The sequence below is a fragment of the Nerophis ophidion genome, linkage group LG17, assembly GCF_033978795.1.
Source record: "Nerophis ophidion isolate RoL-2023_Sa linkage group LG17, RoL_Noph_v1.0, whole genome shotgun sequence".
NCBI classification, from domain to species: Eukaryota; Metazoa; Chordata; class Actinopteri; order Syngnathiformes; family Syngnathidae; genus Nerophis; species Nerophis ophidion.
In genome coordinates, this window is record NC_084627.1 from 813,370 (window position 1) to 840,869 (window position 27,500).

The following is a 27,500-nucleotide window of genomic DNA, read 5'->3' on the forward strand; positions in this document are numbered from 1 at the left end:
AATTAATTCCCAAGAAAAACAGCAGGGGGTCCATTGTCTGGCGGTGGTTTGGCTTCAAGTGGGAATTAGTCGAACAGACAACCGTAATTGTCAAGTGTGGTACTAAAGCGTTGCTACAAAAAGTAACATTAATGCTGATAAGTATCATCATTTGAAAAGTCACCTGCTAGAGAATGAAGAGTGGTTACTCCGCATGTCAACATCTCCATTCGGTGCCACACACCCACAAAATCAAGCACTAAAGTGCACTTTATTTGTTTTAAACTAATGTAGTAGCGTTCTGTACAAAAAGTGCACTTTAATTTAGTGTTGTTTTGATACGTCATCTAGTGACATCATGCACAAAAGTGCACTAATAGCTTGTTTTACAATGTCTCTTACAATCTTGCACTTTCTGTTTTGGAAATGACATGAATGTGTTTGCCACTGTTTAATAACTGTTTCATAAATACAGATATGGTCAATTGACTTATTTGTGATTTCCTTCTCTGCATGAAAGTTTAAAATAAGCATATATTAATGCAGTATGATCAAGAATGTTTTAATGTAGACACATAGAATCATCATACTGCTGTGATTATACGTATGCATCAAGTGTTCATTCAAGGCTAAGGCAAAATATCGAGATATATGTGATGTATCGCGATATGGCCTAAAAATATCGAGATATTATAAAACGGCCATATCAAAATGTGCACTTTAATTTAGTGTTGTTTTGATGTGTCATCTTAGTGACATCATGCACAAAAGTGCACTAATAGCTTGTTTTACAATGTCTCTGACAATCTTGCACTTTCTGTTTTGGAAATGACATGAATGTGTTTGCCACTGCTTAATAACTGTTTCATAAATACAGATATGGTCAATTGACTTAGTTGTGATTTCCTTCTCTGCATGAAAGTTTAAAATAAGCATATATTAATGCAGTATGAACAAGAATGTTTTAATGTAGACACATAGAATCATCATACTGCTGTGATTATATGCATCAAGTGTTCATTCAAGGCTAAGGCAAAATATCGAGATATATGTCATGTATCGCGATATGGCCTAAAAATATCGAGATATTAAAAAAAGGCCATATCGCCCACCCCTTCACCCACTCTATCTTTAGGAAATTTAGCCAACTTAAAATTGTTACACATCTTTGGTGGACTGACACGCACATGTTTGTAAAATTTGAACAAGACTAGCTGATTTCTCATTAGGCAGAAATTATTAGCAACTAAGGATGTAACGGTATCAAATCTCACGGTACAATATTATCACGGCATTAAGGCCACAGTACGATATTATGAAAGGAGTGGCAGGAATGTTTAGGATAACACTTACTGTAATTGAAGACAAACGTAAGGGCAAAAATGTTTTAATCCTACTTATTGCTAAAAAACTAAGTTGTATGTCTTTAAAGTAACAATGCAAACATTAAGTGTAAAACAATAAGTGAGTGAATTGTATTTATATAGCGCTTTTTCTGTAGTGACTCAAAGCGCTTTACATAGAGAAACCCAATATCTAAGTTACATTTAAACCAGTGTGGGTGACACTGGGAGCAGGTGGGTGAAGTGTATTGCCCAAGGATACACTGGCAGTGACAGATGGCGGAAGCGGGAATCGAACCGGCAACCCTCAAGTTGCTGGCACGGCCACTCTACCAACCGAGCTGTACCGTCCCTTCAGTGTTCTTCAACTTTTACTTTCTGAGAAGCAGTGTCCTCCACAGTGGACGTGTAATGATGTTCTTCAGAAAAGTTAACTAACAATTTATTTTTTAATAATGTAAATACCTCCCAAACTGATATTCGGCTTTTATTTTCTTTAAATATATTGAATGACAGTTTATGAGTAGCCGTCTTGTCCAAGGTGTACGCTGCCTTTCGCCCAAGTGCAGCTCACCATCAAGAGAGACAAGCGGTAAAAATATTGATGTACGGAGTGAGGATTTATCAAGTATTTTTTCAGTTTCCTCAACATTTTTTGGGGTGATTTCCTCCGTGCTGTGCGACCTGACCAACTGGCAACATGTTGCCTTGAAAACGCTCAAGACGAAAGTATTGCTTTGCAGAACGTAGACTTTCTTACCTCCAATAAAGAGGTTATGTGTTTGTTTGTTCGTTTACAATATAACTCAAAAAGTTATGGAAATATTTTGAAAACAATTCCTCTCATCGACTACGAACACACTTCACTTCCTGCTTACAGCGTTCCACGACCCCACCTTTGGTGCCCCGCAGAGGATTCTGGGAGATACTGCGCCGGAAAAAAACTACACACCCAGTTTTTGTTTGATACTGTCAGGCGTCACGGTATTATTGTGAAAACTTTTGAAATGGAATTACCGCGGAATCTACAAGACTGTTACACCCCTATTAGCCAATATTGGTCCGTTTGTATTATACAGTACAGGCCAAAAGTTCTCATTCAACGGATTTTCTTTATTTTCATGAGTATTTACATTGTAGATTGTCAATGAAGGCATCAAAACTAGGAATGAACACATGTGGAGTTATGTACTTAACAAAAAAAAAGTCGAAATAACTGATAACATGTTTTGTATTCTAGTTTCTTCAAAATAGCCATCCTTTGCTCTGATTGCTGTTTTGCACACTCTTGGCATTCTCTCGATGAGCTTCAAGAGGTAGTCACTTGAAATGGTTTTCACTACACAGGTGTGCTGGAAGCTCCTCAAGAATATTCCAAAAATGTGCAAAGCAGTAATCAGAGCAAAGAGTGGCTACTATGAAGAAACTATAATGTTTTGAGTTATTTCAACCTTTTTTTGTTAAGTGGATAACTCCACATGTGTTCATTCATGGTTTTGATGCCTTCAGTGACAATCTAAAATGTAAATAGTCATGAAAATAAAGAAAAAGTGTGTCTAAACTTTTGGCCTGTACTGTATGTATGCTACACTCTCAAAAATGGAGGTACGAGCTTTTATATAAAAGGGTACAATTCTTTCAACTGGGGATGTACTTTTTTGATACATTTCTATACTCAATCAGTCCAGTTCCATTGTGTACCTTAGCAATTTTTGCCACAGAAAGTACAATCATAAGCCTGGAAAAGATCCCCCTCATGACCATCTGTTGGCTCCCCGATGGACTGGACTCCCAAATGATCTATTCATTTAACTCGACATCCATTGCAGTTAATCACCCTGAAAGGGGGTCCCTACGTCTGTGGCACCCTTCTCAAGGTTTCTTCTTTTTTAAATAATAAATAAATGGGTTGTACTTATATAGCGCTTTTCTACCTTCAAGGTACTCAAAGCGCTTTGACACTACTTCCACATTTACCCATTCACACACACATTCACACACTGATGGAGGGAGCTGCCATGCAAGGCGCCAACCAGCACCCATCAGGAGCAAGGGTGAAGTGTCTTGCTCAGGACACAACGGACGTGACGAGGTTGGTACTAGGTGGAAATTGAACCAGGGACGCTCGGGTTGCGCACGGCCACTCTCCCCACTGCGCCACGCCGTCCCAAATGTGTTAATGAAAACAATAACTAAAATGCACATTACAATTAAACAGCTGGTGCGTAATAAGTACAACACTTACAGTATTAACATGTTTTAGGGCGCAACAAAAACACACCATAAACTCCACACTAGTGCCATCGAACGTCTCGGACTTGCAACTGTAATTACAACTCAATGTCATACTTGCAAATGAGACTCAGGAATGTGATAATATTCTCAACAAATGTCTGTAAATGTTGTATTATTATTTAATTTTTCCATATCTAATATATGGTGTTGAAGTTTGGGGAAATGCTTATAAAACAAACAGAGACCCAATAATTAAACTCCAAAAAGGGTCATTATAATAATACACAAAGCGTGCTATTATGATCCTACTAATCCATTATTCATTAGTTCTAAAATGTTAAAATTTTCTGATATTGTGTTCTTAAAAACAAGTAAAGAACAACAGCCTTCCAGCTCGTATTCTTAGGTTATTTATATTTTGAGGCGAAAACTATAATTTACGGGGGATATTTATTTTTGAAATATGTTAAGTAAGAACGAATATTAAATACAAATGTATTTCAGTTTTAGGAGTTAAATGGTGGAACAGGCTCAGTGATTAGTTGAAGACATGTAGTTCTTTGTTAAGGTTTAAGAATGCCTTGAAAGGTGAAATAATGGAAAATGATCAAATATAGCAACTATTACTTTCATTCTATTTATTTTTTTAATCGTTGATGTTCCAGGCAATTTAATTTTCAGTGAATGCATAGGATAGGCAAATATAAGAATTGGCTTCAGCCTATTCCTTTTTCGGTCATTCTTTTTATTTTTGTTTGTGTACGTGAATGTCTGTTAATATGTATAATATGTGCTGCTAAATTGATTATATGACCGAAATAAACTCATTTCATTTAATTAATTTCAAGTGTCTTTTAAGTTTTTCTTTGCACGGCCGTGGGCTTAGACAAGGAGATGTGAATGTGAGTTTGTGATAGCTTTTGAGACACTTGCGATTAAGTGCTATATAAATACATTGTGATGATTTACAGCCCAAAGTGCTTCACATAACCTGAACCTCTTAAATAGCTAATCTTGCTAGGATGATGGAAACGTGTGTTCGATGCCAGAATTTAAGAGAATAAAACACCAATCTGAGTCACATCTTGAACGCCAAACTTGACAATTAGACAAAATGATGTTAAAATTATGTATAAAAGTTAATAAAATAATGAGGATGGCAATAATCGGAAATGCTAATAACGGGAAATAAATGGCCTTAAGTATTATTGCTATAAGTATACTACTATTAGTATGTTCTAGTACTACATTTAATATTTAATGCTTTCAGTATCATGCTTCAAACTCCAATTCGAAAAGCTGTGCACTGCAAAACTCGCTCATTAGAGCCATTAATCTTGACTTACTGTTTTTTTATTTATAACAGGGGTCTCAGACACGCGGCCCGCGAAACGTTATTTTGCGGCCCCCAGCTTAAAATGAAAGTTTAATGTTAGTGCGGCCCACAGGTTTTATATGAATGGCGCTTGTCACATTGTGTTATTTGGGTCCAAAATGGCTTTTTCAACATTCTGGGTTGCCTACCCCTGCATTAGTGGAAAAGCGGCAAATGAGTGAAAGCGACAGGGACGTTGCAATATAGACGAAAGTTTTCTTACGTGCCTGGCTGCAGTCACACCGGGACACCTGTCCGTCAGTAATAAAGTCCCCGATAACCTGGACCAAGTCAAACCGTTATTTGATTTTTTTATTGTTTGATTTGCATTGCCTCACACGATGAACACTAAATATATTTCTATATAACGTCGGATAACACTACGGGGGCCGTCACTTTTTTGCGCTCGCTATCCGGGTACTTATCCGCCGACCGTCGTGTTGTTGGAGGGAGGAAAAGCAGAAATTACATTCTCTGTGCATCGGCTAAATACAAATATATTCCACAACCCCAAACATGTCTTTTTCAAAGCCTGCAGTGAAGAGAAAGGTTTGTGATGAGCAAAGACAATTCCAGGAAAAGTGGGAGATGCAATATTTCTTTGAGCACAGGGGCACCCCGATGTGTCTTATTTGCACAGAGAAGGTTGTGGTGCACATGAAATACAATTTGAAACGTCATTATACAACTAGACACGCTGAGGAGTATGCAAAAAAAAATTTAAGAAATATTTTCTTTCGGCCCAGCCTCACCCAGACACTGCATCCAGTGGTCCCCAGGTGAATTGAGTTGGAGAAATTGATGCACATAAATCATTTCTGTTACGGACGGAAAAAAAATTATTAATCAAGTTATTCTTTTTTGTAGGTTGATTCCTTTGTCTTTTTTTGTTTTCTTTGATGTCAATAAAGATACAATGTTATGTTATAAGAGTATTGATACTATTCATAGCTGTGGCAAAGAGTGGTGGGGGGCACGAAATGTTTTCTTCTTCCAAAATAATTGGAAAGCACTGGATTAGGGTAATGTTGAAATGGTGCAAATTTTAGTTTTATGTCATCTTTGTAGTACAGAGTTATACTTCTGGCCTCTTGAAGACCAATATAGTACATTTGGGAGAACATTCCTAAAAAAATGTAAAGAAATGTGCTTGTCTGGTACTTCTATTTTAGAGAGTGATGCATGTCTTCCAAAGCATTTCGACCGCCACCTGTAGGGGGCGCCACAAATGTTTAAAAATGACAAGGTCTTGGCAAATAAAAATATTAAAGACCTGCCAAGCGTGGATTCAAAATATGGGCATAATAAAAATGGAGTGCGCTACTTGGCTGTAACCGGCATCTAAATAGAAAGTCATGGCTTCAGCGATGGGAAGCTACATCCAACCTATTTTGGAGCGTTATTCTGCTCGATACAACACCGCCATGGAAACAGGAGTTGAGAACATTCAAAGGCAGATGAACAAAAGCGTAAAAAAAAAAGCTGAAAATTATTTGTTCCATTAATTCCAATACGCAAATTAATCATGCAGCTGGAATGAAGAAGTTCAAGTCAGGTAAAATTGACTTTCGACTCGAACCAGATGTTGAAATCTAAGAGCTTTCTTATCGTCATCACACTGAGTGGGAAATGGGGGGGGGGGGGGGGGGGGGGGGGGGGGGTTTGTTGCACAATGTTGTGCTCTTCTTCCATTACAAATCACTCACAATGTTGATTGTGTAAAGTCTCAGGTGCTCCCTGGTTTTCCTCAAATTCCTGGAGTGCTTTATTAGGCACGGCTAAATCGATTATTCGCTTTAGGAACCGGCGCTGAACAAAAGACCTGACTTTTCTGAAGAAGAGGAAAAAAAAAAAAAGGTTCAGTATCTCCCGCTAAAGCGAGGGAGATAAGTACGGCGAGTGCAGAGAGAGGTTGGATGCACTTTCCTCATAAACAACAGTAAAGAGGGCCATGACCCGGGGAGTCAGATTTCCGCGTATTCTCTTTGCAGTCTCTTTTTCCACTTCTCTCCTCGCGCCGCTAGCCAGTGTGTCTGGCCTCCCTCACCTCCCTGCTTTTCCCCTCCTCCCCATTCCAGCGGCAGTTTCCACAAAGGCACCCCCCACCCCCCCTCCAAAAAAAAAAACCGGTGCGCGTGAGCCGTATTCTTCCTAGCTGCTCTGGCTTTTAGTGTGAAATATCATCGAAGGTGCGATAACTTACCTTCCAAGTAACAGCTGGAAGACGACGAAAGCCCTTTCTTAGATTTACACCCCACCAATTTCAGGCATATCTCCAACATTTTCATTTGCTTTCTCGTCCCCTTGCCGCCTGGAAAACTTTCAAATTCTTTTGAGCGTCTTCTCTCCTTTTACATGTGTCCCACAGAAGGATAGTTCAAAGAGCGATCCACGATGGATGTAGAAATAACACTGATCTTCTGGACTTTGATGTCAGTCCTGGTGCTGGGACAAAAAGAAAAACTCTACCAACATTCTCTTCCTAGCATCTCCATGTTTAGTTTTTTTTTCTTCTTTCCTCCTGTCCAAAGAGAATCCGAAAACGCTGGCCGGCGGTCTCGCTGGGCTGGTGTCAGTGGCGGGCCGGTTGTCTCTGCGCTGCCATTCCTCTGTCCCGTCGCCCTTCTTCGTGTGGACTGTGGAGCCGAGGCGCAAGGACGAGTTAGCGCTACAGATGCCAACAAAGGGCCTCTTTCAGGACCGGCCTGCTGCACTCAATGACATCAGCTGAGCCCTCCCACCTCCAGCAACACACACACCCACACAATGAAAGAGCACATGGACACACTTAAAACACACCGACAGCTGCTCACCGGCGTACACGTCCACTAAAAAGGTAAGACGCAAAACCTCCAGAGTCCTCATTAGAACACTTAAATCTGGATTTGCGACAGGGCTGCAATGTTTTCCTTTTCCTGCTGAAGTCATCCGATGCTTACGAGAAGCTCCGCCTCCGACTTTTTAAAACACCCCCTTCTTCCTTTTCCTCACAGCCACGCGCTCTTCGCTCCAGTTTGGAATGTTTACAGGTTAAGGAATTAGCGCTCCGGCCTATTTAGGGACAATCAGCATTAGAAACAAAACACAGATGCCACAACTAGTTCAACAACTGCAAACGTTATCTTTTTCACCCCGAGAGTAACACGTCAGTCAGGGAATTTGGGGACAGCCGCGGTGGTTTGACCATATGAGGAAGGACGGGCTAATCCTTGGCAGAAGCCGAGCGCTTGCAACACATGTTTAATCCCTTTCTTCTTCTGCCTCTCCAAGCGCTGAATAATTCAAGGTTGTAGTCCCACATCTGTGGTCGCTCCACGCAAATCAAAAATCCCAAGACTGTAAACTAAATTCAAGTATACACAAAATCACCTATGTCGGGGGTCGGCAACCCGTGGCTCTCGAGCCGCATGCTGCTCTTTAGTGCCGCACTAGTGGCTCCCAGGAGCATTTTTAAAGGCCTACTGAAATGAGATTTTCTTATTTAAACGGGTATAGCAGGTCCATTCTATGTGTCATACTTGATCATTTCGCGATATTGCCATATTTTTGCTGAGAGGATTTAGTAGAGAACATCCACGATAAAGTTCGTAACTGGAGAAAAGCCCTTCCTCTACCGGAAGTCGCAGACGATGACGTCACATGTTGATGGCTCCTCATATATTCACATGGATTTTAATGGGAGCCTCCAACAAAAACAGCTATTCAGACTAAGAAAACTACAATTTTCCCATTAATTTGAGCGAGGATGAAAACATTGTGTTTGAGGATATTGATAGCGACGGACTACAAAAAAAACAAAAAAAAAAGTTTTAAAAAAAACGCGATTGCAATCGCGTTGCATTGAGACAAATTCATATGTTTTCAGAGACATTTGATAGGATAAGTCTGGGAAATCCCTAATCTTTCTATTGTGTTGCTAGTGTTTTAGTGAGTAAAATAGTACCTGATAGTCGGAAGTGTACGTCCACGGCCGGGTGTTGACGCGCAGTGTCTCGGGGAAGTCGACGGCAGCTGCACTGGAGGCAGAAGCTCAGCTGCTATCCGGTAAGAGGCGACTTTTTAACCACAATTTTCTCACCGAAACCTGCTGGTTGACATGTAGTCGGGATCCATGTCCGCTGTGATCCATAAAGTTTCACCTCTGTGAATTTTAAACAAGGAATCACTGTGTGTTTGTGTGGCTAAAGGCTAAAGCTTCCCAACTCCGTCTTTCTACTTTGACTCCTCCAATATTAATTGAACAAATTGCAAAAGATTCAGCAACACAGATGTCCAAAATACTGTGTAATTATGCCGTTAAAGCAGACGACTTTTAGCTGTGTGTGTGTGCAGCGCTCATATTCAAAACAGCCCGTGAGGTCACGCGTACACGTCATCATTACGCGACGTTTTCAAGAAAAAAGTCCCGGGAAATTTAAAATTGCAATTTAGTAAACTAAAAAGGCCGTATTGGCATGTGTTGCAATGTTAATATTTCATCATTGATATATAAACTATCAGACTGCGCGGTGACTAGTAGTGGGTTTCATTCAGTAGGTCTTTAAAAAAGGATATGGGGAAAAAATATTTTTTGTTTGAGGACAAACATGACACAAACCTTCCCAATTCTTAGAAAGCCCACTGTTTGATATGTTTGTGTGTAAGCTTCACTGACGAGAGGATTTGGTGAACATCGTTTTGTCCTACTAATTTCGGTGGTTCTTGAACTCACCATAGTGTGGACTGTAACGCAACAGTTTATTTACATGTAAATTCCTTCTTTATCTTATTTTGTCCACCAAATGATTTATGCTGTGCGTGAAGGACGTTATTGACTTGCTGCAGTGCTAATCAGGCATATTTGGTCAGTGCATGACTCCATGCTAATCCATGCTAACATGCTATTTAGGCTAGCTGTATTTACATATAGCATCATTATGCCTCATTTTTAGGTATATTTGAGCTCATTTAATATCCTTTACTTGTATATAATTTAGTTTTGCCTGTCTCATGACACATTTTGGATAGGAATTTGTGTGCCATGTTGTTCCAGACCACAGCAAACATTACGTAGCTTGCCAAAGATTGTAATAAATATATTAAAAGAAGACAGCCTGCCATTCCCTTTAACTTGAAAACACACATCTATACCTTTGGCCATTAAAAGCCAGTAATTTCCAGGAGTTTTCTCACCTTCTGAGTAGCCTTTGATTTACTAATGGTTTCTAATGTTGTAACAATGTGTAGAATAAATATTAAATTTCAGAACATTTCTGTCAACGAACATTTGTGCGACACAGTCATTTTGATAGTAGGCTCTTATAGCTTCTATAGACATTTACATTATGTGTGGCCTTCATTATAAGACTTATATAAGACTTTTAAAGTCATTTTGATAGTAGGCTAATATAGCTAGTATAGGCACTTACATCATGTGTGGCCTTCATCATAACACAAATATAAGACTTTTAAGTCATTTTGATTGTAGGCTATTATAGCTAATATAGACACTTACATCGTGTGTGGCCTTCATTATAAGACTTATATAAGACTTTTAAAGTCTTTTGATAGTATGCTAATACAACCAATATGGACACTTATATCATGTGTTGACTTTATTATAACACTTGTATATGGCTTTCAATTTTTTGCGGCTTCAGACAGAATAATTTTTTGTATTTTTGGTCGACATTTTTGGTGGCCGACCCCTGACCTATGTCATATTTGACATATCCAGTAGGGTCCTCTGCAGTGGACATTTGCTTTTGGTCAGGAGTTTTAACACTATTGTCCACTTTGAAGTTGTTACGATAGCAGAACTTCAGTAGTTAATACCGATTTCTATGAATTTCAATACATATTTAATACTACAATAATAACAAATTAAAAAACTGAACCCATGTACTTTCAAATTTACTACCTTATTGAAAACATTTCAAAGTGTAAAGTATTTAGGACAGGGGTGTCAAACTAATTTTAGTTCAGGGGCAACAAAAAGGGCTTAAAACAAACAAAAAAAGGAAAGAAAAAAATACACAACAACTTATCATTGACATATTTAAGGCTCCAATTACTTCATGAAAAATATTACTCTTTTAAATATTTTTAAACTAAAATATTACTCAATATTTCGTGTTTTTGCCATTAAAAACATTTTCTGTGACAAAAAGCCGCAAGGAGGAAAATATGTGCACACGCAGACCGGAAAATTAAAATCATTAAATCTAAAAAATAAAGACAACTTCCAATTGTTGTATTCGTCTTACTTTGGCCAAAAACAGAACAAACACATTCTGAAAATATTACAGTAAAATATAGAAAAAACTACTGGCAGCAGTCAGGTTTAGATCCATGAAGGACAGAAGAAAGTGAATGAATGTTTATAACTGAATACATTTATATATGCATAAACGTTTTTTTTTGTATTGTTTTTTTTAATGAATTAAGTAACTTTTATGACAACCTTTTTTCAAAACACAATATAGAACGTGAGATATAACAGGATAATGCATACATGTATCATTTGTTTTTAAAACGGTTTCAAATTTTTTTACTGTGGAACATCATTTTCATGACTTGTTGGGGTCTCTGGGACCCCATTTTGAAAATTCCTATCGCCAACGCTGATGGAGTATTGGTGCGTGCAAAACAGCAGCAGGCGGCTGTACCCTGCGTGCCGTTTCTAATACTAATCAAATATCATCATTCGCGGTCTGGATCTGGCCCTCGTGCCTTGACTTTGACACATAGGATTTAGGATCACTGTGCGTCAACATCTTTGCAGCCTCCCAGTAAATCCAAACAAACTGCTCATGAATATGCGCATAAATAACAAAGTCAACTATCATACATTCTTTGCCTTTGTTTATTATTTCTTCGGTCAGTGGTCAACACAATAAACAAACAGTTTTACATAAACAAACAGTTGCACATTCATAAATTGAAAATGTTGCAGACCGAAAGGGTTTAGGCTGAAGTTGAACACTTATTGCGCCTAACCCTAACAATGTCAAATGCAAGATGAGCTTCCAAAAATTATGAAATTTCTTTTGCACAAAATACACCTTGTACACAGCATAAGCACTGTTCGACACTGTAAGACCCACTTTTATTCTTTGGCTTTTAACACTACGTGAGTTGTGTGGTCCTCTGTCCTTTGTTGTCCTCTGTGTTTTTTATACACTTTGATTTTTATTTTACTGTTTTAATTGATTTTACCCTTTAAAATAGTTTTTAATCATATTTGTTTTTATATTGTTTTTATTTTTATTTATTTTTTGTTTTATTCAGTCATTGGTGGAGCATAATATTGTTTTTAACATGGCTGTGCAGCACTTTGGAAACGTTATTGTTGTTTAAATATGCTATATAAATAAAGTGGATCGGATTGGATTATATACACAGTAAAGACATGTGAAATATCCTTGTACACGTGTTAGTTAAACCTTTGTACCAATTATATAATATTTACAAACAATTATATACATATATATATTTTTTTTAAATGTATAAAAAAACAAACAGTATTGTGTTTTAATAATCTCTCAATATGGTGGTGGCATGACATGTCATTTGTATGAAATAGGCTGGTAAAAAGGCTATAAAACATATCTAAAGAAAACTGTCAAGAGTTCTGCCCTTTCTCATTTTGTTAGGCCTTTTTGCTGTATTTTCAGTTTTTAACCCATTTAACTTATGGAAGCGATAAAGGTTGGTTTGCACGCTTCTGGAGGTTTTCTGCACACTATGGTAGTGCACACTCCCTGGGCTTGTGGTGTCAGATCTTTTCAACTTCAGCCTAAAGCCTTTCGGTCTGCAACATTTTAATTTTAATTTTTCAATATATGAATGTACAGCTGTTTGTTTGTTGACCATTGATTGAAGAACAATAAACTAAACTAAGATCTCCGCTCTCACTTTCGCAGTGAATAATTTTGTGACACATTTGATTCACAAAAAAATGCATGACGCATAATAAACCTCTCTTTCACCTTCAATGTGTACCTCTACTCGCTAAATATAGCGGCAAAGTTGGTAAAGTGCATCACCGATCATTTTTGCTACCTGTTATTGTTTCCTTCACGAGCGGAGGAGATCTGGGGGAATCCCTTTCCCCCCCCTCACTGGCACTCATCAAGGGCGGACGCTCCCCTATGTTTTGGAATATAAGGCGCACTTAAAATCCTTTCGTTTTCTCAAAAATTGACAGTCGCCTTATAACCCGGTGCGCCTAATGTATGGAATAATTTTGATTGTGCTTACCGACCTCGAAGCTATTTTATTTAGTACATGGTGAAATGATAAGTGTGACTGGTAGATGGCAGTCACACATAAGAGATGCGCGTGGACTGCAATATGATGGCAGTTACACATAAGAGATACATGTAGAGTGCAATATGACTGAAGTAAACAACACAAAAATGTTATATGTTCCATTGAAAATATAGAACATTACACACGGTGCTTAAAATTCTATCAAACAGTTTTAGTCCAACTTTGGTAAGCTATGAATTATAATTATGCTGTTTGTATAAGGTAAGACATTATCTGGTGGGGGTTTTTTTAAACATTATGCAAAAGCAACTTTTCTTACTTCTTGGTACATGCTGATCTGTATTTGAGATCTGCATAAGTCTTGAAAATTTTTGCACGTCCACCTTTTGAGTCCATCCCCACACCGCAGTCAATAAACTTCTTCTTGTTACGGGACATTCATCCTCCACTGTTGCCATTTCTAATATAAAGTAGTGTAAAGTTCTTACTTACATCATTCAGTAAACTCGCCATGAAAGCGTTAAAACATACCGGTTTAGTGACTTTACATTATTCGCCCAAAGAACTTTAGTTATTAGAGAGTTCGGGTCGGACGGTTTTTCACAGGACACATTTCCGGCATTGTTACACTAGTGAGCCACGGATGAGAAGATGCTGCTCGTTATTGATTGAAGTAAAGTCTGAATGTCAATAAAACAGTTAGCTCCATCTTTTGACATTTCTTCCACTCCCGTCCTTGCACGCTAGACCGCTACAACAAAGATGATGGAGAAAGGACGCTGCCAAAGGTGAACTACGTACTTAAGACCGTCCACAAAACGGCTTATCCTGAAGCGACTGTCAGAAAGGGGGCTTGAAGATGATCTGTAAAACATAATCCATGCAACAGTTCGACCAAAGAACCACCATTGCATGTTATGTAGACCACAAGGAAATGTTTTCAACTTAGAAAAAACTAAATAATATGACCTCTTTAATGCGCCTTTTGTATGAATATAGACCTATAGTCCTGAAAATACGGTAGAAGTTGAAGCTTAAAAGTTGTGCAATTTAAATATGATTGAAACAATAGGGGATGTGCAGTATTTGATACTTAATGTATTTTTTTTTAAATCATAGAGTTCATTGCCACAACAATGAGGCTTGAGCATGTTTGTTAGACGCCTGATACTTTATTAATTGAAATGTCTAACATGGTAGCTTTAATGAAAAGATAAAGGGCCGATCATCACCACTGGTATTGCAAACATTTGCAATCCTTCCTCTAATTATGAAAAAATGCAGGCTTTTTCTCACTATAAGAAGAGGCTTATTAATTTACCAAAGTGCTATACAGGGTTGGGGGGATGGGAGGACGAAGGACGAGGGGCAATAATACCAAGGTGGAAAAAAAAGTTGGGGAAAAGAAAAAGATTGCAGATGGAGGAACATGAAGCACATTGTTTAAAAGTGAGCTCATGGGGGAATAATGTGATTTATAATCAAGCCAGTGCGTTGCACAGTGAGCTGACGTACATCCAACAACAGGAACCCCTCCTCCCAACGTCTTCTGAAGTCTTTTGGGGGTTTTGATGTCAACGGTGAAGACCATCACGATAAAAACTGGACCAAACAGTGACTGTCTTCCGAAGTTCTTCCTTCCATATGCTAAAGCCTGGCAACACCAGACCCAATGCGCCCAAACGGGTCTGGGACTACTCAGTCTCGTTTTCCATTTCCCCTAAAGCGGTCTTTTCAACAGTGTGCAGACCAAGACAAATGCCTTTAGATAAACCTGCGACCAGTGCATTGGCGGCTGACTGCGCAAACGGAGTGTGTGATAGAGTGCAGAGCAAGTGAAAAATGTAAACGTTACATTACGGCACAGTGCAGATGGTTGCTGTTCGTACAGAGAAAGTGTGCCATTCACTTGGGTTAACTATTCAGGCGCCTTGAAAAGTCGGTTGAACTTTTTACTCGGGATTAGTACCTTTCACATTGCATTTCAGTACCAATTGCCGGTATCTATAAACCAATGCCATTAAGTCAATGGTACCAATTTCCGGTAGTTTTGTGGGTGTTCATGTCTTAATAAATGTCTAATTAAAAATTTGTATTTTATTTTTTTTCAAATAACAGTTTTTTCTTACGCTTCTAAGCCTCATTTGCAAGCACTATATAGTAGGCTTTGCATGCAACTGCAATTTCAAGACGTTAGATGGCAGTTGTGTATAGACTATGGTGTGTTGCCTAACAAGGAAGTAGTCTTTGCCATAAAGCTAAATGTGCCAGTCCAGTCTTATATTGCATGTTTATACTGCAAGTATTGCATGTATTACACACTGGCTATTTGATTGTAATCATACTTGCCAACCCCCACGATTTTCCCTGGAGACTCCCGAATTTCAGTGCCCCTCCCGAAAATCTCCCGAGGTAACCATTCTCCCAAATTTCTCCCAAATTCCACCTGGACATCATTATTGGGGCCGTGCCTTAAAGGCACTGCCTTTAGCGTCCTCTCTCACCTGAAAAGGAGACTATTATATATGTCTTGGTTATCCATAGGTTTATCTATAACCCATAAAGTAGGCAGGCATGGAGCTATTTCTCAGGGTATGTTTATTCCAGCCGGCATGTTAATACACTGACCCACAACATCCGGATTCCCATCAGGCATTGCTTCAAAATTACAGCAAGTAGCAATGTCCAAAAACATAACAGAGACGAAGCAGAAGAACGAAGAAGAGACATGGCGACGACGAGTAAGAAGAAGAAGTACGCTTGTAAAATGATTCGGAAAAAATATTTCAGTTCATCCAGGACAGCTCGAAGGGGAAAGGGTATGCTGTCTGCAAATTTTGTAGATCAGACTTCTCCATTGAACACGGTGGCCGAACGGATATACTCATTCATGAACGATTATTTTTTTATTTATATATTTTTATATATATAAGAAATACTTATTTGTCAGCCTGAATATAAGTAAGATAAGCTACAAGTTTTATAAGCTGAATGATAAGAAGATCCAGCAGGTAGCAGTTTTGCTAAATGTTAAACAGAAAATACATATGAATATGAATACCAACATAATAAACAAACACTTACTGTACAATGTCCGCTCTCACTGGGATGCCGACTGATGGAATGTTGATATCTTCCCGTTTCTATGATGAATGTATCATAATTCTCACACAGGTAGAAAATTATATCCATCATGTGTCTCTCGCAATATATATTCATACCGTATTATCGTACAAGCCCTAATGTAATGTATCCAAAATAGAGAATAATAGGTGCTTACTACATTTTAACAGAAGTAAAGATAGAAACATGTTACAACAGAATAATCACCAAATATTTAAGGTAGATTATCAATTAGATTAATAATAGTTTTAGCAAATAACTCAACTGGAAATGACACAATAAGTCAACAGTCAAATTAGGTGCTTTTATCAATAAAGTACTATCTATTTTTTGTGACTCATTTTGAAATGGTTGTATCATTTACATACCAAATAATATATTGTGATATATGTCGCTATCACAAGTAGCTGCAATCGATATGACAATATACATTTTAGGCGATCCCCAAATGGAAGTCAATGGACCAAATCGGTGCTGAGGGTAAAGACAGTAGGCAATTACCATACTGCTAATCACTTATTCTGTTACAACTTAAAAACATAAATTAGTTCACCTAATAATATAGGCTTTATATCAGTGTTCCTAAAACAGATTAAAACAAATACCTACTATTGCGAAAGCTATGATGTAAAAGTCATCATTTACTTTGATTAGGCGATTAAATGTTTCTCAAGAATGTTGTCAGTCTAGCCCTCGTATTAACAAATATTAAGCTGCGGGTACCAAAAAAAACACAACACAATTCGACCCAATGGACTGACAAGCATTAATACGCAATTACACTGTCTCACAGTGTTGGAAGCATACAACGGACTTGGCATAAATCCGGTCTGTCAGGGAGGAAGATTGATCGCGCTAGAAGTTGAGCAAGCCTTGTAATTACTTAGGATTCTGTGCTCTGCTAATAAATCAAAGACTGGAGTGAAATATCAGAAACAAACACAGGTACATGTATTTATTTGCTGTGTGGATCTGGACTCATGGTCATCTGAAGAATGTAGTCAGAGAGTCTGAGGCTTGCAGTCAGTTGAGGTTAAGAGGTTTTGAGTTGCACATAATTCCCCACTCGAGTGAGACGTCCACAGGGAAAATGGACACTTAGGAACAAAACATTTGGCTGCTCCGGTTCAAAGTTAAGTCCTTTAGCATCAGTCTGTGGTGGACTAATGCAGATGCCAGTGGAGATCAAACTGCAGGCATCCAGCCCTGTGACCTTTTAGATTGTATCATAAGGCGAGAAAAATCTAAAACTTAGCTCACTTTTCTGAGCCCTAAAAAAAGACGAGGCCTAAAATCATGTTGACTGCATAAAGCGTGTCAAAAGTTGTAATCAAGTTTCACGACCCAATTGACTCATAACGTTGGCACAAAAGCGCATATTTTCTATTCCATTGTTTTCACCAGAAACAAAACACATAGCAGTGGAGAAAAGTGCAATACTCCCTGAAAAACTACATCATAACCTCTGACTATACTCAGTAAACCTTCAACAGAGCTGCATTTGCAGTGTTTGCACGCCTCTGGTTCGGCTTGCAAATGTGCAAACCACATGTTAGCGCATGAGGATATGCCACACAATAAGAAAACAACACGAATCAGGAACTAATATACGGGGGGATATCCAAATAAGTAAGAATTCTACGGTCACAAACAAAAGTGCAGAAGATGGAAAGAAACATCATGGCAAGACACACTGGCTCAGCGAAATAGTTTGCGTGAAACCAACAACAATAACGACATTCCTTCCCAGCTCGCATTGTTGTGAGTTAAACAATGCACGTCATGTAACCACTGGTCTGGTTTGAAGGGGGAAAAAAAATCAAATAAAATGGAATTACATTAAACGGCTTGAATGGGGAAAAAAATCAAATGAATGGGAGAAGTGGGGCTGCTTTTTGTTCCATGTGTTTTAGCCTCCCTTCAAGCAGAGAAGACAATATTGCTCAACACACCTCTGGTGCAACATACAAATGAATCACGGGGGAAAGCAGAGCACGCTTTGACGTCTTTTTATAACAACAACAAGTCTTACAATAACAGGGACACAGCGACATGCCGTTTCCTTCTGTCGTCAATCACAGGGCCGACTAATAGAAGGCGACCATTCATGGTATGGGCTAGTTAACGGTCCATATTAAAACAAGCTTGTTTTGTTTTTGTTCCCTGGGTGCACGGGCCGTTCAAGCAGGTCCAGCAACATATTAACACATCTCTCATTGCCTGACGCGCAACAAAAAACATGTGAACTTTTCAAAGAAAAGGGAATGTTATGATTGTGTAAGCGTGTTAAACCTCCTCTCGTGCGCCTATGGGGGAGAATGGAGTCATACATTTTGGAATTTGACCGCATTGCTTTGGAAAAACATCTGAATAATAGCATAACAACTGGAATTTAAGAATTGATTGCTGATAAATGCCATCTTGAAGCAATTGATATAAACTGTAATGCACTGCAGGTTAGGGGTGCACAAACAAATGATTCACAACCAAATCGCGATTATTCACATCTATTCTAAATGTTGTTTTTTTAAATACATTTTAAAAAATTTATCTTAAAATCTACACAGTACAGGCCAAATGTTTGGACACACACTTTATTTTCATGACTATTTACATTGTAGATTGTCACTGAAGGCATCAAAACTATGAATGAACACATGCTGAGTTATGTACTTAACAAAAAACAGTGAAATAACTGAAAACATGTTTTATATTCTAGTTGCTTCAAAATAGCCACCCTTTGCTCTGATTACTAAGGGACGGTGTGGCGCAGTGGTACAATGGCCGTGCGCAACCCAAGGGTCCCTGGTTCAATCCCCACCTAGTACCAACCTTGTCACGTCCGTTGTGTCCTGAGCAAGACATTTCACTCTTGCTCCTGATGGGTGCTGGTTAGCGCCTTGCATGGCAGCTCCCTCCATCAGTGTGTGAATGTGTGTGTGAATGGGTAAATGTGGAAGTAGTGTCAAAGCGCTTTGAGTACCTTGAAGGTAGAAAAGCGCTATACAAGTACAACCCATTTATCATTTATTTACTTTTTCGCACACTCTTGGCATTCTCTAGATGGGCTTCAAGAGGTAGTCACCTGAAATGGTTTTCACTTCACAAGGTGGCTATTTTGAAGAAAGTAGAATGATAAACATGTTTTTGTCACGGCGCATGCGCATTCCCTCATTTCATCCGCAGGAGTGCCCTGAAACTGATGAGCGCCGACGCCATGAAGACCAGTGGACCCGAAGATCCAGTGCCAGAACGTAGTTCACTCTTAGTAGTAAGCATCCCGTTTCTGGCTTCCCTCCTCATACTTGTTCTCTGTGTTTTCTCTCTGCCCGTGTCTTACATGTTGACTGTGTTCCTCGCAGTATTCCTTCAGTCTCCATTGATCGAGCTGTGCGCCTCGCTTCATTGGACTTCCCTCCGGATTTTGGACTGCTTCCCTCGATCCCCGCTTGGACACGGACCTCGACGCCTCTCTCCAGCCCCCGACCTCTCGCTTCCTACGAACATCCTTCTTGCCTTGCCCCACTGGACTTTTGGTCAATTCATCCAACGCACACGAACAACACCCACCGGCAACATTTAATTCCTCACATTGTCTCGCACCATACACTCTTAGTAGCATACACATCCCAACACATCATTAAGTTCAATAAACCTGTTGAACTTATTTATGTCGTTGTGTCGTCTCCTTCCCCCGGGGAACGTAACGGGTTTCAGTTATTTCACCTTTTTTTGTCTACATGGGTACATTCATAGTTTTGATGCCTTCAGTGACAATCTACAATGTAAATAGTCATGGAAATAAAGAAAACGCATTGAATGAAGAATAGCTGTGTCCAAACTTTTGGCCTGTACTGTATATATTTTTAATAAGAATCAACTTACTATAAAATATGTTTTAAGGCCATCTCCGTGCAACCAGAAGGAGCTTTTCTAACCTGTAACCGGTTTTGAAAAAGTTTCACTAAAATTAGAAGAATATTGGCCAAGTTGACATCTAAAATTTGATGTATAATTTGATATATATCACCATAATTGTTGGTCCAATGCTAATGAGGATTTCGGAAAAAGAAGCTAATATGTTTAGTATTGGTCGTTACGTATTTCCTGACGTACATTGCCCCAAAATTATTATTACATATACTACTTTGAGGATATAAAAGCAAGTTTTATTGTAAGATTACAAGCTGGAGTATGTTTAGAACTGTATTTAGACCTATTATTTTGGTTTATTTAGTCAGGAAAATTTACGTCAGAACGACTCAATTGCAGGCTTCCGGGCACAGCCGCCCACGTCCGAGGTACCAAACATGGCGCCTCTCGTTTAGTTGTCCATACCCTCTCTATACGCAACTCTGAGCCTCAACCAGTTTGTGGCCAAAAGTGGAAGAATATGACATAATCTAAGGCAGAGGACATTTAAGGCCTGCAGCTTGTTTATATTTGGTCAACGACATATTCGACAGACAAAACTCAACCCAGCTTGCATCAGAACATTACACAGAAGACTAAGGCAAACTGGAAATGGCCCAAATCCCCCAATAATAGCAACGGGAAACAAAGAGGGCAGACCTGTGCATCTTACAGTACATAGTGTGGAGCGGCTCGCCTAAGCTGAAAATTATCACCTTCTTTACAGCAAATAAACTGAATTTTTTTAAGTAACACTATCAGGTAACATTATCACCGGAGGAGGAGGCTAAACATGATACAGACCGAGAGAAAGCAAAAAGCAGGCATACTAATAGCTAAGTTAGCCTACTTTGAAGAGACACCCAGATATAAGTACATTTTATATATATATATATTAGGGGTGTAACGGTACGGGTATTTGTATCGAACCGTTTCGGTACGGGTGTTTCGGTTCGGCACGCGGGCTCACCGAACGAGTTCGGAAGCAGAAGTCTTCACAAGCTGCTCTGCTTTCTGCCTCCGTCTCTGCCTCATTGTCCCGCCCACACAACCATCTGATTGGTTACATACAAAGCCAATCAGCAGTGCGTATTCAGAGCGATGTAACAGCCAATCAGCAGTGCGTATTCAGACTTCAGAGCAATGTAGTCAATGCTTCAGCATCGAGCAGAGATATTCGTTTAGCATGGGAGGAGCGGACTCTACCCAAATTATACTAAACACTTCCCAGTCACAACTATTACAAACATCACTATGAGCCCGTTGACTTTCTAGAAACTTAAACTGCAGCTTAGCTAGCTCACAGTATAGGCTTGAGATGAAGGCTAATTAGCTTTTAGCGTAACGTTAGCTCATTTTGCTGTGTGTGTGCGTGTATGTGTGTGCGTGTTCGCGTGCGTGTGTGTGTTAGGGGCAGCAAAGCCCTGTCTGTCTGTTATTTCATTGAATTCCATTGTGTTTAGGGATGAATAGTCTCTCCTATTGCAATCGTACTACTTTTCAGCTATATTACATGAATCATTAGTAATGTAGCAGCCTAGTTTTGAATAGCAGGGTCCCTGCTATCACATGTTGATAATAATACAACATTTACATAATAAAAGTCAACTACAGGCTTCCCAAATGCTGTAATAAATTAAGCATGATGAGTTGACAAACAGTTTTAATGGAAACTGTTTAATGCTGCACTTTTTATATGTAGAAGAAAGGTTTTTTCATTTGATTTAATCAAAGCAACAACTTGAGGCAGTTTAATGTGGATTAACGTGGGCAAAATTATTATAGTGTTCATAATGTTAAAGGGATAAAGCCATTGTTTACAAATTTGGTAAATATCCATCCATCCATCCATTTTCTACCGCTTATTCCCTTTTGGGGTCGCGGGGGGCGCTGGCGCCTATCTCAGCTACAATCGGACGGAAGGCGGGGCACACCCTGGACAAGTCGCCACCTCATCGCAAACTCCACACAGAAAGATCCCGAGCCTGGATTTGAACCCAGGACTGCAGGACCTTCGTATTGTGAGGCAGACGCACTAACCCTTCTGCCACCGTGAAGCCCATTTAAATAACCAGAAAATGTATATGTTGTTGTTTTCTTACTTTACCGAAAATGAACCGAAACGTGACTTCTAAACCGAGGTACGTACCGAACCAAACTTTTTGAGTACCGTTACACCCCTAATATATATATATATATACACACACACATTTTAAGAAGTGACGATGGAACCACGTTACAGCAGAAAGTAACCAGATATTACCAGGAAATAAACAAGTAGATTAATAATATACTCTCGGCAGGGTTCTTGAGGGTGCATGGGAGTTTGCCCAACCAGTCTACATGTGCTTTGTGGACTTGGAGAAGGCATTCGACCGTGTCCCTCGGGAAGTCCTGTGGGGAGTGCTCAGAGAGTATGGGGTATCGGACTGTCTTATTGTGGCGGTCCGTTCCCTGTACGATCAGTGCCAGAGCTTGGTCCGCATTGCCGGCAGTAAGTCGAACACATTTCCAGTGAGGGTTGGACTCCGCTAAGGCTGTCCTTTGTCACCGATTCTGTTCATAACTTTTATGGACAGAATTTCTAGGCGCAGTCAAGGCGTTGAGGGGTTCCGGTTTGGTAACCGCAGGATTAGGTCTCTGCTTTTTGCAGATGATGTGGTCCTGATGGCTTCATCTGACCGGGATCTTCAGCTCTCGCTGGATCGGTTCGCAGCCGAGTGTGAAGCGACCGGAATGAGAATCAGGACCTCCAAGTCCGAGTCCATGGTTCTCGCCCGGAAAAGGGTGGAGTGCCATCTCCGGGTTGGGGAGGAGACCCTGCCCCAAGTGGAGGAGTTCAAGTACCTAGGAGTCTTGTTCACGAGTGAGGGAAGAGTGGATCGTGAGATCGACAGGCGGATCGGTGCGGCGTCTTCAGTAATGCGGACGTTGTACCGATCCGTTGTGGTGAAGAAGGAGCTGAGCCGGAAGGCAAAGCTCTCAATTTACCGGTCGATCTACGTTCCCATCCTCACCTATGGTCATGAGCTTTGGGTCATGACCGAAAGGATAAGATCACGGGTAAAAGCGGCCGAAATGAGTTTCCTCCGCCGTGTGGCGGGGCTCTCCCTTAGAGATAGGGTGAGAAGCTCTGCCATCCGGGAGGAACTCAAAGTAAAGCCGCTGCTCCTTCACATCGAGAGGAGCCAGATGAGGTGGTTCGGGCATCTGGTCAGGATGCCACCCGAACGCCTCCCTAGGGAGGTGTTTAGGGCACGTCCAACCGGTAGGAGGCCACGGGGAAGACCCAGGACACGTTGGGAAGACTATGTCTCCCGGCTGGCCTGGGAACGCCTCGGGATCCCCCGGGAAGAGCTAGACGAAGTGGCTGGGGAGAGGGAAGTCTGGGTTTCCCTGCTTAGGCTGTTGCCCCCGCGACCCGACCTCGGATAAGCGGAAGATGATGGATGGATGGATGGATTAATAAAATGAAGGTTACTATAACAACAGCTGTTGGTGTGTCAGCATTGTCGTGTTGACTTTGTTTTGATCAATCACTCGTACGTTATAAAAGTGAATAGGTCATACCTGGGCAAATTAATTTTTTTAGATTTTTAAGATGGAAAGTGTAGCTGCCATTATGATATGCAGTGATGTTTTCTAATAATGTATTTCAATGGTTGGAATCTGCGCATAGGGATGATATACCAGTTGTTATGGTAATCTAATGAGTTATATGGTCATCTAATTAGTTACTATGGTCATCTACATCACAGCAGCTCGGACGAGGCACCAAGCAATGTGGGTGGGAAGCTTTTCCACAGACAAGGAAGGAGATTTGCACAACAAAGTTCTAAAGCTTTGTGATGTTTAGAATAGAATAGAAAGTACTTTAGTGATCCCTGGGGGGAATTCAGCAAATATCAGCTATATCAGATTGTAGGTGGGTTTATTTTCTACCTTTTGCGTTCATATTTCACTGTTTGTTGCATTTTTGTTGCGTTTCACTTGATTGTAAAATATGTCGATCGAAAGCGGGTGTGACATACATATTTTGTCAATAATTAGTGTTTTATCGTTCATAGAAAATTTAAAATTCCATTACAATTTTTTAAGGCGGTCTGTCATAACGTTTTTAGCATTCAATCGGACATTATTGTGAGGTTTTGTATTAGTGTTCCTAAAAATAGATATACCAGCCCCCCAGACACATTTTTTTCTCTAAATGTAGCCCCCCGAGTCAAAATAATTGGAATAGGATATGAGGAACTAGTTTAATTATTGTGTTGATATTGTTAAACTGTCAATAGCACTCACGACAAATACATTGAAACATGTACAGTTAATACAAATGATCGGTAGCCCAAAAGGGACAAGCGGTAAAAAATGGATGGATGGATGGACGGTAGCCTTGGGTGGTATGGCCTAAAAAAATATTCACACTTTTTTCACAAGATTTACGATTTTCCTGATTTTTTGTTCTACTTTTTAAAGAGACCATTAAATACACATTTAATTGAATTAGACAAAGTTTAGCTTGCAAACATTGACTAAAATGATAGTGAAATGAATTTTTCACGCAAGTTCGTCTCACACTTACACTTGTAAGACAACAATATGACCGAGTTAAAAATGTATCCTCCAGATGGCCAACATTACTCCACTTTTAATGCGACCGTATCACAGATATAGTGTCATGTAAATAAGATATTCTCGGCAAAATGAGCAGTCATAATTTTAACAAGAATAGGAAGAAATATTCCCACACGTTACATATTTTCACCCGCGTCCTCCAGAAAGACACAGGGGTGACGTCACAACTATGTCGGCAAATTTTAATGTCGTAATTTGTCGACGAATCGTTTCACCCACAATGGTAATAGAGAATGATGATCGTAAAAATTTTTTTTTAAAGAAAGTCACGTTTTTATGCATACTTCATACTCTAAATTAATTGGTCAACTTTTTTTTTACACTTATGACAGTGAATAATGTAACTTTAACGTTACAATACATATATTTTATTATGATGTCAACTCGAGATGTCCGATAATATCGAAACGCCGATATTATCAACCGATACATGCTTTAAAATGTAATATCGGAAATTATCGATATCTGTTTCAAAATTATCGGTATCGGTTTCAAAAAGTAAAATTTATGACTTTTTAAAACGCCGCTGTGTACACGGACGTAGGGAGGAGTACAGAGCGCCGACAAACCTTAAAGCACTGCCTTTGCATGTCGGCCCAGTCACATAATATCTGAGGCTTTTCACACACACACAAGTGAATGCAATGCATACTTGGTCAACAGCCGTACAGGTCACACTGAGGGTGGCCGTATAAACAACTTTAACACTGTTACAAATATGCGCCACACTGTGAACCCCCACCAAACAAGAATGACAAAAAACATTTCGGGAGAACATCCGCACCGTAACACAACATAAACACAACAGAACAAATACCCGGAACCCTTTGCAGCATTAACTCTTCCGGGACGCTACAATACACACCCCTGCTACCCCCTACCTCAACCCCCACCCCCCCAACCCCGCCCACCTCAACCTCCTCATGTTCTCTCTCAGGAAGAGCATATCCCAAATTCCAAGCTGCTGTTTTGAGGCATGTAAAAAAAAAATAATGCACTTTGTGACTTCAATAATAAATATGACAGTGCCATGTTGGCATTTTTTTCCATAACCTGAGTTGATTTATTTTGGAAAACCTTGTTACATTGTTTGATGCAGTGGTTCTTAAATGGGGGTACTTGTACCCCTGGGGGTACTTGAAGGTATGCCAAGGGGTACATGAGAATTAAAAAAAAATATTCTAAAAAATAGCAACAATTCAAAAATCCTTTATAGATATATTTATTGAATACAAAATATAAATGTAGGTTCATACACTGTGAAAAGAAATGCAACAATGCAATAATCAGTGTTCACAGCTAGATTTTTTTGTGGACATGTTCCATAAATATTGATGTTAAATATTTCTTTTTTTGCTAAGAAATGTTTAGAATTAAGTTCATGAATCCAGATGGATCTCTATTACAATCCCCAAAGAGGGCACTTTAAGTTGATGATTACTTCTATGTGTAGAAATCTTTATTTATAATTGAATCGCTTGTTTATTTTTCAACAGGTTTGAAGTTATTTTTATATCTTTTTTTCCAAGTAGTTCAAGAAAGACCACTACAAATTAGCAATATTTTGCACTGTTATACAATTTAATAAATCAGAAACTGATGACATAGTGCAGCATTTTACTTCTTTATCTCTTTTTTTCCAACCAAGAAAGGGGGTATGTGAATTTAAAAAATGTTCACAGGGGGTACATCACTGAAAAAAGGTTGAGAACCACTAGTTTAATGCATCCAGCGGGGCATCACAGTAAAATTAGGCATAGTAATGTGTTAATTCCACGACTGTATATATCAGTATCGGTTAATATCTGTATCTGTAATTAAGAGTTGGACAATATCGGAATATCGGCAAAAAAGCCATTATCGGACATCTTTAATGTCAACTCATTCATTCTTCTTCCGAGGCTGAGAATTTCAAAACATCCAACTCCAGAACAGATTGATGTTCCCACTGTATCAAAACATTTTCCAAACACTGAATATCTTAAAATTCTTCAAATGACATCAAGTCTGCGTCTGAGGAGAATGTGATGTCGTTATATGCTTATTAATGGGGGAAAGAAAGAACCATAAATTGAGCGTGAGTGCTTATTTTCCATGTGAAAGTAAGAAGCAGCCACATCGCTGGCATTTGTTCGACCGTGAAGACATAGAAGCCCCGCCATGATTTATACATTCACACCTGTTTCGAGTGGTCAGCAGTCAGTACAAGGTGGACTTCACTCGCTAATGTGTGCGTGTGTGTGTGTGTGCGTGTGTGTGTGTGTGTGTGTGTGTGTGTGTGTGTGTGTGTGTGTGTGTGTGTGTCCATTACCCTGGGCGGTTATGGAGAGCACGGACAGGGGCGAGCCACTCGGGAGCGACCACCCAACAGCTGGCCTGTACGGGCATTACTCCGAGGCGCCTGCTGCATGGCCGCCGAGGAGTGTCAACACACACACACGCACACAAACACACACAATCTTCGGGACCCGGGGGGGATCATCGAAGGAGATTTGGTGTCTAGACTGTATAGATTCCACACCTTCCTGCCAAGAAAGCGCAAGTTACACACTAAAAGAGATCGGCTTACTGCACTTGAATGCAGCTGCTGCTAATGCGAGGAGAGAGAAAAACACACATGCACAAATCTAATGATGTCATCGAAT

General features: G+C 39.6%; 1 protein-coding gene and 1 long non-coding RNA gene across 4 annotated transcripts in view; one reads left to right on the top strand and one right to left on the bottom strand.

Annotated features, from left to right (window-relative positions):
* abl1 (c-abl oncogene 1, non-receptor tyrosine kinase) overlaps window positions 1-27,500 on the bottom strand; it is a 105,958-nt gene that overhangs the window by 40,239 nt on the left and 38,219 nt on the right. The window contains exon 1 of one of the 3 annotated variants that reach the window (XM_061875671.1): window positions 7,136-7,845. The exons of the other annotated variants lie outside the window; for them this stretch is intronic. Coding sequence (XP_061731655.1) covers window positions 7,136-7,220 — 85 coding nt within the window. The 5' untranslated portion in view covers window positions 7,221-7,845. Of the gene's footprint in view, window positions 1-7,135; window positions 7,846-27,500 lie in introns of those variants that run through there. 3 annotated transcript variants of the gene reach the window in all.
* Window positions 7,066-20,135, top strand: LOC133535762 (uncharacterized). Its single transcript, XR_009802318.1, has 3 exons — window positions 7,066-7,768; window positions 19,495-19,579; window positions 19,671-20,135. It is a non-coding gene; the product is annotated as an uncharacterized LOC133535762 (long non-coding RNA).